Raw genomic sequence first — 12,789 nt, 5'->3', positions numbered from 1 at the left:
CAACTTAAAGTATCTTGGGATCTTAAAACACTAGGGTATCTCTACATTAATTTTCTTAATCTCTGAAATGATTTCTTTCCAAAGTTTTTTAAAATTTACCATACCTGATACTGGGTATATTTCACAGGTATAGACTCGCAACAATCGCAAACAACAGGTCCCCACAAAGCGTAGTCTCTCTAAATCGAGAAGTGTGGCTGTGAACTGGAACCCTTTTAATCCTCTAAGTTCTTCAACTCCTAAGACTAAGGTGGTCCAGCTCCAGTGAAGAATACTTAGCAATGACTCAAAACATTCCTAATCCACAATATGAAAAAACATACTAGTTATTAAAACATATCATAGTTTGAATAAAGAGAACAATAATGGCATGCAACTTCAAAAATATCCTGAACTTTTTACTGAGTTTTGATAGGTGAAGTAAAGTAAGTGTGCACATTTTTACACTCACCTTTTGCCAGCCTAGTTAATTTATCTTAAAAATATATAGAAAAAAGTCATAATTTACATGTTTCTTTGAAATTATGCCAATATAGTATAACAATTTAAAGTAGTGTTAAAGTATTATAAACCAGTGATACCTACATCACTATGTAAAAATTGCTTATACATTAAGATATAGGCAGGCAGTAGTGGCACATGCCTTTAATCCCAGCATTTGGTAAGCAGAGGCAGGTGGATTTCTGTGAGTTTGAGGCCAGCCTAGTCTACAAAATATAGTTCCAGGACAGCCAGGGCCTTAACATAGAAACCCTGGCATGAAAAACAAAAAAAGTACAATAACCACTATAACCAATTCTTGAAAAGTTGATTTGAAATTACTAACAAAAATTACTATTTAGATTTTTTAAAAATTCTCACGCATATGTTTAGGGTTGGCTTCCCCTGCAGTTCTAGACGGTCTGAAGACCATCACACTTACATGACAGCAAACATTATAGCATCTCAGAGTGGAGCACTTTGCTCCCCATTCCTCACCAAGGCCCAGATGACTGCTGGTATAATATAATAAAAGAAAGCTTTAAAATAAATGACTGAATAGATTTTCATATGAACAATTTCAATAACCTAATGATCACATGGTTTTCTATATATTAAAAAGGACAAAAACAAAATAATACTTATCTTAATAAAAAATACCAAATTTATTCTCTATCAGGGCAAATGTCAAGTCAGAAAAGTCACAAGTTATTTCAGACATACAAAAGCCAATTCAACTGAGTTGGCATAGGCAACATCTTTACTTTTTTACTATTTAAGTATACATTATCTTTGCCTAAAATATACACCTAAATAAAAGCAAATCTGAATTCATAAAACTAAGCTGAGACAGTCTTAGAATTAAAATTCAGCAACAAGTAGCAAAGCTGACATTTTTTTATAAATGGCTTACCACTGAGACAGTCCTTGCAAAAGATCTCTTTAAAATGTGTACAGGCTCACTAGTCTGCTGTTTGCCTTTGGAAGCGCTGCCATCACTGGTTGGGAGTCTGGTGGTAGAAGACAAACGCTATATTATGTTCAAGTTAATGACCAATGACAACTTTTTAACGTACATTTTTCAGGATCAGTGGTGTGCCTCAGCTACGAATCTACATTACCTCCCACTACCCCCAAGGCTCGAGGAGCATTATAAAAGAGGGAACAGAAAGATTTTCAGATGTAGAGGTTTGGGGAGACAGGACAAAACAGCATCTTCTGGTCCTGATAGGAATGCTGCACCCCTGCATGTAGAGCAGCTGTGGCTGCCTGTGCAAACCCATCACGATATCAAGCCAGTCAGTTTTCCATTATGGAAGGAAAGGGGAGAAGCTATGGACAGGCAATGACTCCTAAGAAAAGAGTGGTCACTTTTCTTTAGGAGATAGCCTTGGCAGGCCAAACATGCTCCTGTATGGTCCCACGTCCAGGAGCATATGAAAGTACAAACGGAACTCAGTGGTCTTTCACAACAGATGCAAAGTACTACAGAGATCCACAGTAGGTCATAAAGCAGAAAACAAATGGTTGTGGGCTACGGAGTCACAATTGACATATCTACAGTGCAACCCTATATCTAAAGCTCAGGGAATCATGCAAGAGTGGGTAGAAAGATTTTAAGCTGGAGGCACCAGGAAGATTGAATCTAGAGTGTCCTCTAGATATAACAGGGAAACTACATCCACAAAAATCTCAACAATATGGTTGTCCAAGCAAGACTTGCATAATGACACCGGTTGACATGTCAATGTAGATGGGAGAAGCCGTCCATAATTCCACCCACAGATGAAAAGCTACAATCAATGGCTGTGAGAGAACAGAAACCAGTTTTCTCCAGGGAATAGCTCCTGATCGGTTATCCAAATCCAAGTAATCAGCACTAAATCATAAGAGCAAGACTAAACAGACTCAGTACGATATATCATCTACTCACCCGTCCACCCACCTACCTACCTACTCACCTACCTGCCTATTTACTTACAAACCTATCCAAATATGTACACACATACATATGTACATGTATCCGTGTGTGGGGGGGTGTATAACAATAATACTTAAAGAAGATAATACTTAATGAATTTAAGAGGGAGTGGTGGTCATGGTAGAAGAAGAAAAGGGAGAAGGATTAAAAATGATATAAACATAGTATTCATATATGAATATATATTATGAAATATAAAAATTTAGTAACTAAATATTAAAATCAGTATTATCAAATTCAATCAATGAATTAAAGACAAAACTTCAGATTTAAGAATATATATTATTAGAAAGAATGAAAATTCACCTTACAAAAATACATATCTTAAGTAATCAGGAAAAAAATGGAAAGGCAAAATAGGGGCATGAAGTAAGGCTAGGGTAGATCTGGAATGAGTTAGGGGAAGAAGAATGGGGTACATATTATCAAAATATATTGTAAAATTCTCAAAGAATAAAAATAATATATAAAAATATATATTTTGCCATAATAAAATACTCTGCATTAATATTTTACCACTAAAAACATATAAAAGTCATATTTACTAGTAATGTACATATAGTTATACAACAGTAGTCCACAAAGACAGTCCAGTACAATTTGCTATGTTCAGAAAGAACTTTTGGACTGGAGAGATGGCTCAGCTGTTAAAGGCCAAGGCTCACAAACATACAAAATGCTACCAATATCAAAAACAATGGCTTCAATAGATAATGTAAAAATCATCAGAATTCCTTCCTGGAGAAAAATGAGGCTCCTAACATTCAAATTCTTTTAGTGATTACTAGAAGAGAAGTCATGGAAGATAGTTATTTCTTCTACTTTTGGGGACTATGTTTAGCAAGAAAAATGTATTTTTAATGGGGTTTTATAAGTAATCTAAAAACAGACAAATACATTGGCATGACATATGTCAATACATGTTTGAATTACTGCAAATTAATTAAAATTTTTATTGCTAAAATATAATAAACATGAACAATTTGCTATTTTAAGAAAAAGTAGAAATTAATGGTAACGGATTTTCCAATGTGTCCTATCACAAAATAAGTAAGACTATCGGGCTAAAAATACAGCAGAGTACTGGGGAGTTTGCCAAGCATGTGTCAGGCCCTAGGTTTAATCTCGAGCACAAAGAAAAGAAAGATCACAATAAATTGACTAGGTCCACATCTAAAACATCCTCCCAACCTACCTTGCATTCCTCAGTACATCCTTTACGAGTTTATAACATTTTGAAATTGGTATTAAAATCAATAAGCAAATTAAACAAACAGCTATTGGCATAGTATTGTTATTATATTGATACCATGAGTTATTCAAAATGTTAAATTAGGTTTGATACAGAAAGTTCTCAAAAAGTTTACTAAATACTATCTAAATATTTTTAATTAGCTGTATTTTACAAGTGTAACATTAATTTGTTCAATGCTTCAATAATTTCTCCATTATTATGCTGCAAATTTTATAGTGATTTTATTTCTGCACAAGAAAGGAATAACTATAAAATGTTTAAATACCTGTACAACAGTTGAGGTATCTGACCAGCATTTACATCAGTACCATTATTTGACTTCTTTGAACTCTTGAACTGGAAAACAACCCTAAAAGAGAGAGAGAGAGAGATAGAAAGAGAGAAGCTTTAAGGTTCACTAAAATTAATAAGGAATTTAATAATAATGTTTTCAAATTTTATGGTAATGAAAATTATTCATTTGTTAAAGATTGACATATGAAACAGTCACTGATTTATAGCTGCTGAATTATCAACAAAATGAGGCGCTGAACTTGATGGGAACTCCTAGATGAGTACCCTCGTGCCTCCCCATCCTTCACTTCAGCTTTGAACTAAAGATCTCCATCTGAGAGCATGAAAGCAGCTTAAATAGACACATTTAGGGACTTCAACCTCTAAGTGTTGTGACATTAGCAGTTCTAGCAAAAATCTAACAGTGAGCAGAAAGAGAAACATTCCATGGCAGATTCAACTTAAATACTCATCAGCACAGAATTTACTCAAAAATTAGCGTGTACCTTTTGTACTACTGTGTTCATGATGAACAAAAACAAATATAATTTCTTTTGCAAATCATAATATTTTCAAACATTAGGATGAAATAAGTAGAGCAGAAAGAAGGTTGGGTTCTGTATATGGTAACCACATCATTATTCTAAGCATATCATTTTCCCATTTTATTTCTCTAATTTCCTGAGTTTGAATGAGACTAATACTTGCTTCAAAATGTACTGAGAAAACCAAGTGAAATAATGTATCTGGAAGTGTGCAGTTATTTTGCGCAGGTGTGTGTGTGTGCACGTGCATGTTGCTGTGGGTGCCTGTGCACTTGGGCATGTGTATACACGGAGGCCAGAGGTCTATATGAGTATCACTTCTGAAGAGTCAATCACTGTTTTATTTTGCTTCTTTTGTGTGGTTTGGTTTTTAAGAAAGGGTCTCTCACTGGCTTGGAATTTTCCAAGTGGGCTAGAGTGGGTGACCAGCAAGCTCCAGGGATGCACATGCCTCTGCCTGGCCAGTGCTAGAATTACAGGGGAATAGTATCACATCACATTTTTACATTGGATTCAGATAGTAATGTTTCCGATGGCAAACCCTTTACTGCCAAGCTTTCTTCCTAATCTGAAAGTGGTAAATTTTTTTGTCTAAATTTCATTAAGATAATATCATTTCATATAACAGAAACTTTGTGTCTTCCAAACTTCTGCATATGCATTATCAACCTAATGTGAATATGTATAATATACATATAAATTCATTAGTATCCCGCACCCTTCCTCTATGTAACCTTTAACTTGGTTATAAAGCTTTTAAACAATTTAATACCCAGAAAGACACATATGCCATCTGACAAGAATAATGCAGTCTTCTCCCTTTTGTCTAGATTTTAATTTAGTATATTTGGTTATATAACATACAAGGTTACATAAATTTAACTTTTAGCAATTATATTAATACTCTGTTAGATTTCAGAACAAGATCCCACAAACGAAAGTAAGAGTCACGTAAGTCCAAATTCAACATTGTGCTTACCCATCATCTGTGGTAATAGACGCTTGTCCATGAGAACCACAGTCACTGCTGGGGCCCGACACTCGAGCCCAAGCTACATACCACCATCCAGCTTGTAGGAGAACTGGCTCATCAAACATCATCGCGTATTTTTCTCTACAGAAATTAAGAAGTCAAATACCTTTGCAATTGTCTAGTATATGCATTTATCTTCAAATACCTTATACCAAAACCCATGATACTGCTTTTTTAAAGATTCTTATCTGACAAGAATTTTATTTAAAATTTAAAAAAACTCCTATTTTAAAGTTTGGACACTAAAACAAATTTCAGTTCTTTATATTTAGAAAATCAAATTATATTTCTTTATTTTCTTTGTGGATTAAATAATATATTTAAATATTTTAAAATTTTCAAGTTAAAACAAGAAAAGTATTTTTAAATTGTTATAAAAACATTAAAAATTACCCAGACAAAAAATTTTGCCCTTAGTTTGTGGGTTATTTATTCAGCTAAGTGTTCTGAGGGGTAGCATATTAAGAAAATGAGTGTCTGGGGCAAGTATCCTGGGCAATGACTTGCTATTTTGAAGATTGGGGCAAGTTACTACAATTATTGTTAAAGAGATACAACTGCTCCCCGTAAAAGTTGTGGCCTGGTGAGTAAGCTAATGAAGAAATCTAGGTGATTCTCTATCAAAGACATCACAATTTATATCTTAGAATCATAATCATTTGCTAAAAATAAACAGCAAATTATAATGTATATTAAATTTTAATGAAAATTACCTTTTTTGAAATGTCTCCTTTAAGTGGATTTGTATAAGCAGTAAAGATTACAAAGTAACAACAATATGATACAGTCTAGTGCAGTAGTTTTCAACCTTCCTAGTGCTGCGACCCTTTATTATAGTATCTTGTGTTGCTGCGGCCCCCAACCATAAAATAACTTTTGTTACTATTTCATAGCTATAAATCTGCAACTGTTATGAATCATAGTGTAAAAATTTTTGGAGAAAGGCCTCATGAACCACAGGTTGAGAATCACTGGTCTAATGCTTAAGGTCAGGAACAGGAGCCGGGCAGTGGTGGCGCAGGCCTTTAATTCAGAACTTGGGAGGTAGAGGCAGGAGGATCTCTGTGAGTTCAATGTTAGTCAGAGAACAGGGGTTATCTGAAAGATGGCCTACTATGACTACTTGAATATATATATTCAATATATAATTTAAATATTTATATGTATATATAATGTCACATGTAACAAATGATGGTTTCAAATACTAGAGCACTAGCACACTTGTGTTCTCTAAGAATCTAACGAAACTATGTGGGCAATAAATACTTCCAGTATTGAATTAGTCATCTAACTACATAGAAATTAAGATTAATAGTTCTAATACAACATTATTACAAGTAATAGCAACACTTCATAACTTCATAACAAGATTTCAGACAACAAATCACATACAATGGATGGTAGCTAAACTATCTGACTAAGGTGTACACTGGGTATACAGGGTCATATCATCTAGGTCTGTGGAAAAACTTTGTGATATTCATAAGTGGATGAAACTTTTTAACAATGAAATTCTCAGAATGTATCTCCATCACTAAGTGAAACATAACTTTATATAGTTAAATTTCCCAATTTATAAATAGATTAGTCAAAACTTCCTTTTAAAAATGTATTTGCTGCCAGGCGATGGTGGCACACATCTTTAATCCCAGCACTCGGGAGGCAGAGGCAGGCGGGTCTCTGTGAGTTCGAGCATAGCCTAGTCTACAAGTGCTACTTCTGGGAAAGGCCCCAAAGCTAGAGAGAAACCCTGTCTCAAAAAAAACAAAAGAAAAAAAAAGTATTTGTTAAATTAAATAAAATTTTAATTTCATGTATATAAAAACTACTGAATAATGAGCAGAACATTTACCTAGCGGCACAGTCATAAGCTAACACGTCAGTCTCTGCAAGAAGGTCTCCATCCGTTTCATGATCTCCTCCATCAGGACCCAACTCAAACAGCTGGAGTAAAGAGAAACAAACTGACTCCAATCATTCAGTTTTGCACATATAAGTGTTCATGTCCAATAAAACTAAACTATAAATGATATAAAAATTGTTATCTGCTATTTAAAATTTAATTACTAAGCTAAATATTAAATAACTAAATATAAATATATGTGTGTTTAAAATACAAATCATGCAGTGTTTTATAGTTACATTAATTCTAGCTCCCTACTGCAAGTTCTCAAAGAAAGCATTTTAACTAAGATTTTTAAAATGAGGCAGACTCTTGCTTTATTACTTAATTACTAGATCTAGGGTCTAGTGTCCTCTTCCATAAAAATGGGTAGACATTAACAGAGTTCCCCTCATAGTAATTATGCAAATTGAATGGAGAATATTTGTGGAACCCTGAGAGAAAACCCTTGTTCAAAAGATTATGAAGATATTACTATAGAGGAGTTGAGGATTCACAATAAAAAAAAAATACAGGTAGCAAAAGCTAGTTCAGTAACTAGCAAGGGAAAGGATGCAATGAAGAACTTGAAATAAGGAGTTTAGGTAAGGAAAAAGAGATTATGAGAAAAGAGATCTTTTAAAAAATGGATTAATATGAGAATTAGCTTTTCCCAAGAATGAAGACCCTAAATGGTATCCTCTACTGAGTGTTCAGCCCTAAAATCAGTCACAGGCAAGCCATACTAAAGAGACTCAGAGGACTGTATTTACATAGTTATATATTTATAAATGTGACAATAATAAAGAGACTACTAAGTTGAGGGGGAGGGAGGGGTAATGAGGGAGGGGTTGGCAGGAGGAGACATGGAAGGGATTAGAGGGAGGACCAGGAAGGTTGGGGGAGTGATAAAATTATAATTTAATTAAAATTTTTTTAATAAAAGGGAACTAATATTTGTAAAACATTCTTCTCTGGAGAGTTATAGCAGGTAAACTGCAGCAAAGATTTTAAAATGAATTTAAAATTATTGAACAGTACTATGCCTGTAGCGCCAAGTTTTCAATCATTTCCAAGGGCCTGGAAATCTATTTCTATCTCAGACTTTACTGGCATACCCACAGACTCCAATATTCTTTGTTCTAAAGTAAATGACCTGTCTTCCTCTTCTTGCTGTCCCTACTCTGTACAGTGGCAGTGTCTTAAAAATGCCTGTGCCCACACTTCTCAGTCATCAGTGTGTCTACTCTTTCAGCAGCACAAAAAGATGGGATTTCATAAACTAGTTTTAGCTGCCTTTCCCTCTAATCCAGTTTATATTTCCCAGCTCTATCTATCTATCTATCTATCTATCTATCTATCTATCTATCTATCATCTATCTATCTATCTATCTATCTATCTATCTATCTATCTATCTATCTATCTATCTATCTATCTATTGTGCTGGTGGTGATTGACCTCTGGTCCTTACATGCTAGCCAAGTCTATGGCACTTAGTAATTTCTCTAAAAAGAATATCTGATTAGAATACTTCATGGTAAAAGTCCTTAGTAGCCTCTCTTAGTCATAATATAATGATATGACCATAATCTGCTTCTTCACTTGTATTCCACAAATACTTTCAAACTCATCAATGTGCTAGTCACAGTTCTAGGAATACATAAGAGTAAAAAATGCAGACCAGAAAAAACAAAACAAAAACACAGCTATTGGTATAAATTTATAGCAGTGAATAGAATTTATATTTTAAATAGACTCAGAAGGGAGGTAAGGTCAAAGGTGATGAGGAAATGAGATATGCAGGTCTTGGTAAGAGTTGCAGCTAACGAGAAGGAGAGCAAAGATCCCGAGGAAGAATCAGCAAGCCATAGTATACAAAGGACAGTGAAACAACAAGTATAACATAGTCAGACAGATGCTCCAAGTGAAGTCTGATACTCTTTGATCCTTAAAGGCATTGATTATCAACCTGTATGTCACAACCCACTTATGGGTCCAATATCAGACATCCTACATATCAGATATTTACATTATATTCATAACAGTAGTGAAAATACAGTTATGAAATAGCAATAATCTTAAGTTTTGGGATTATCACAATACGAAGTGCTGTATTAAGGGTGTCAACATTAGGATGGTTGAGAACCAGTGCCTTAAAGGCCTTCCTCTAAAACAGAAAGAAGTTCACCATGATGTGTAATATTCCACTTCTCAAAAAATTCTAAAACTAGAAGGGAGAAATACATACAATCTTACAATCTTGAAGAGCTCGCTGGATATTATCAAATATACAAACATAAATGTTAGCAACTACATATATACCCCCTTGATGAACTTGCTGAGTATTATTTTCTAGAAAACAACTCACTGAGTTTGCTTTCCTGTCTTACAGAATCAAATCATTCTGAATCATTTTGAAAGAGGTGCACTAAACACAACTAAAAGACTAAGACTACTGGAATTTTAGTATAAACAGAGATGTGATCTAGGTATTCTTAACCATTATTCCTATGATTTATATTACTATAAGAACTTTAATTTTTACTAAATTCATTCTTATGGTATCTATATTTTTAAAGGCATATATAATCATTAATATCAGAAAAAGTAAAAAAAAAGTAAAAAAAATCAGAAAAAGTAAACATTTAAAAATGTTTTCAGAGCCGGGCGGTGGTGGCACACGCCTTTAATCCCAGCACTCGGGAGGCAGAGGCAGGCGGATCTCTGTGAGTTCGAGACCAGCCTGGTCTACAGAGCTAGTTCCAGGACAGGCTCCAAAACCACAGAGAAACCCTGTCTCGAAAAACCAAAAAAAAAAAAAAAAAGTCTTCAGTTATGGTTGAGGTTTATGTAGACTGTCTTCAAAAGTAATCAAGGGCTTTAATATATTTTCTTAATTTGGGAGTATTACTGAGCAATCTAAAGAAAGAATACCTCTCACAAAAGAGCTAGAACTAAAATTCCTTATGAACCATGATACTAGAGTTGAGGCAAAATTTGCAGTGTGAAAAATTACAAAAGCAGACTGACTACAGACACATGTCCATACTACTACTAAGAAACCAAAACAGTCAGGTAATCTACAGACAATGCCTGCTGGCTCTTCCAGATAAGTGTGGGAAACTTAACAACTTCATTAAAAAAGGCAAGGTCATAATCATACAAGATAGCCTGAAACACACTAGATTAGCCTTGAACTCCCCGGTGCCATTCTCCCACGTTGCTAGGCTTACACAGGCACCAGACTCCCATGTTGCTAGGCTTACAAGCATCTGCTACCACACCAGTCATTGATACATAACTAGTGCAAAATTTTTACACAAAAGACAAATCCCTTCCTACTTCTCCCTTTATTCCTAGTCCCCACATGCTGCTGTTTACATAGTATTTGGCAGTAAAGATGGTGGAGACTTACATGCACAAAAGGAGTTTATCCTGGTACTAAGACAGCTCTAGGGCAGCAACCACATAACAGGGTGCAGCTAATCAACTTCAACACAAAGCAGTGAGACTGGGGTTGAATCCATTTTGGATTGAAAGCTCATTTTCTCCCTTTGTATGAATTAGATTTTTTTACTGGTCAGTGAATCTCATAGCTTTGAGGAAGAGTTTAGCAATGTTTCCTTTCTCTAAAGAAACCATTAACCACAAACCAAAGTAAAAAGTAAAAAGGAAACATAAGGCAACAGTCTAAGTAAAAACAAATGTCTTCAGGTGAAACAGAGTTACAGTATCATAAACTCTACCTTTATTTTAGCAGTATATTCTCCTCTGCCTCCAAACAGACCAAGACCACCAAGTAAAATATCAGTGTCAGCACTAAAACGAATGGCTTCAACTGAATGAGCAGAGTAACCCCAGCCTCCTCCATGACCTGAAAGATGTAAATAAAGATGGTTTTAAACGTGTGTCTATTTCTGCTACTAGATAACATTTCCTAAGTCTAAGTATACATACTTTCAAACCTGTTTACTACACTGTAATCTTCCTTGGAATAGACTTTCATTACTGCTTGAGTCTCCTCCTCTGTACTTGCAATGCCCATCTTTAAGTCCTGCATAGCAGCCAAAGTATCAAGACAACCTAAAACGATAAATAAGTCAACTTCAAACTCTTGAAACAAAAACTTTCAGTAGTACTGATGTTATTTAATACTATATAGGGCAAATTAAAATAAGTTATGAATGTGCTCAATAAACATGATCTATTCCCAGTATTAAGCACTTCATAGAAGAATACATACAATAAATTTTTCTCTGCATAGTAATTATCACACTTAAAACATAAGTTATACGACATCTTCCACAAAACTAAACCTCTGAAAAGTCAGAACCACTTTACTTTTGGTTCATTACAGAACTTCTTAAACCAATTCGATTTTCAAAGTACTCTTAAAGGAAGACATATTAGTCTTAAATAACTTTGATGTGTGATTTGGATGGCTGCAATGGTTAAAATAGAATCTTAGAAAAAAAGGAAGAAATAAATTTATAATATACTAACTATGCTTAGAAATATGTGATGTGGGATACTCCTCGTATGCTGTGATTACCATTAATGAATAAAGAAACTGCTTTGGACCTATAGCAGGGCAGAACTTAGGTAGGAAGGGAAAACTAAACTGAATGCCCAGAGGAAGAAGGCAGAGTCAGAAAGAAGCCATGTAGCCCTGCCAGAGATAGACACGGGAACTTTTCCCAGTAAGCCACAGCCTCGTGGTGATACACAGATTAATAGAAATGGGTTAAATTAATATGTAAGAGTTAGCTAAAGCTAATGGGCCAACCAGTGATTTAATCAGTACAGTTTCTGTGTGATTATTTTGGGGCTGGGCAGCCAGGAACCAACAGCAGCCTCCCTACAACAAATATGAACTTATAGTGAAGATCCTATATAAGCATAAGTATGTCCTTTTGTGTATCTGCATGGTTACATATGTGAAAGTGTTTATGTTTATTAGGATAAACATGCATGTGTGTGTATGTACGTGCAGGCCTAAGGCTAACATCACATTGGGAGCCTTCTTATGTTGTCTTCTACTGTATTATTAACATAAGACCTCTCAACTGAACTCAGAACCACCAACATAGACATTTTAGCTCGTCTGCTTGCTCCAGGGCCTTTGTCTCTGTCTCCTAAGGACCAGAATTATGGGAAGTCCACCAAACCTTCCCAGCATTGACAAAGGTTCTGGAAATCTGAATTCTAGTCCTGACATTTGGAAGGCAAACTTTACCGAGTCGTGCTAGCTCCTAATGAATCTTTCTGAATAATCATTTCTAAAAGCAAAACAATACACAGGTCTATGAACTGACTTAAAAACAAGCAAGCAAGCAAGC

The 12,789-nt window shown here is 34.9% G+C and overlaps 1 protein-coding gene across 13 annotated transcripts in view; it reads right to left on the bottom strand.

Annotated features, from left to right (window-relative positions):
• Window positions 1-12,789, bottom strand: part of Mycbp2 (MYC binding protein 2) — a 237,284-nt gene that overhangs the window by 123,073 nt on the left and 101,422 nt on the right. For all 13 annotated transcript variants that reach the window (XM_057786001.1, XM_057786003.1, XM_057786002.1 and 10 more), the window contains 7 exons: window positions 11,408-11,533; window positions 11,197-11,324; window positions 7,420-7,511; window positions 5,514-5,648; window positions 3,982-4,065; window positions 1,394-1,490; window positions 105-297 (listed from right to left, as the gene is read on the bottom strand). In XM_057786001.1, the coding sequence (XP_057641984.1) occupies window positions 105-297; window positions 1,394-1,490; window positions 3,982-4,065; window positions 5,514-5,648; window positions 7,420-7,511; window positions 11,197-11,324; window positions 11,408-11,533 (855 nt within the window). The remainder of the gene's footprint in view (window positions 1-104; window positions 298-1,393; window positions 1,491-3,981; window positions 4,066-5,513; window positions 5,649-7,419; window positions 7,512-11,196; window positions 11,325-11,407; window positions 11,534-12,789) is intronic.

Source organism: Chionomys nivalis, chromosome 12, assembly GCF_950005125.1.
Source record: "Chionomys nivalis chromosome 12, mChiNiv1.1, whole genome shotgun sequence".
NCBI lineage: Eukaryota > Metazoa > Chordata > Mammalia > Rodentia > Cricetidae > Chionomys > Chionomys nivalis.
This window is presented reverse-complemented; position numbering and strand designations above follow the sequence as displayed.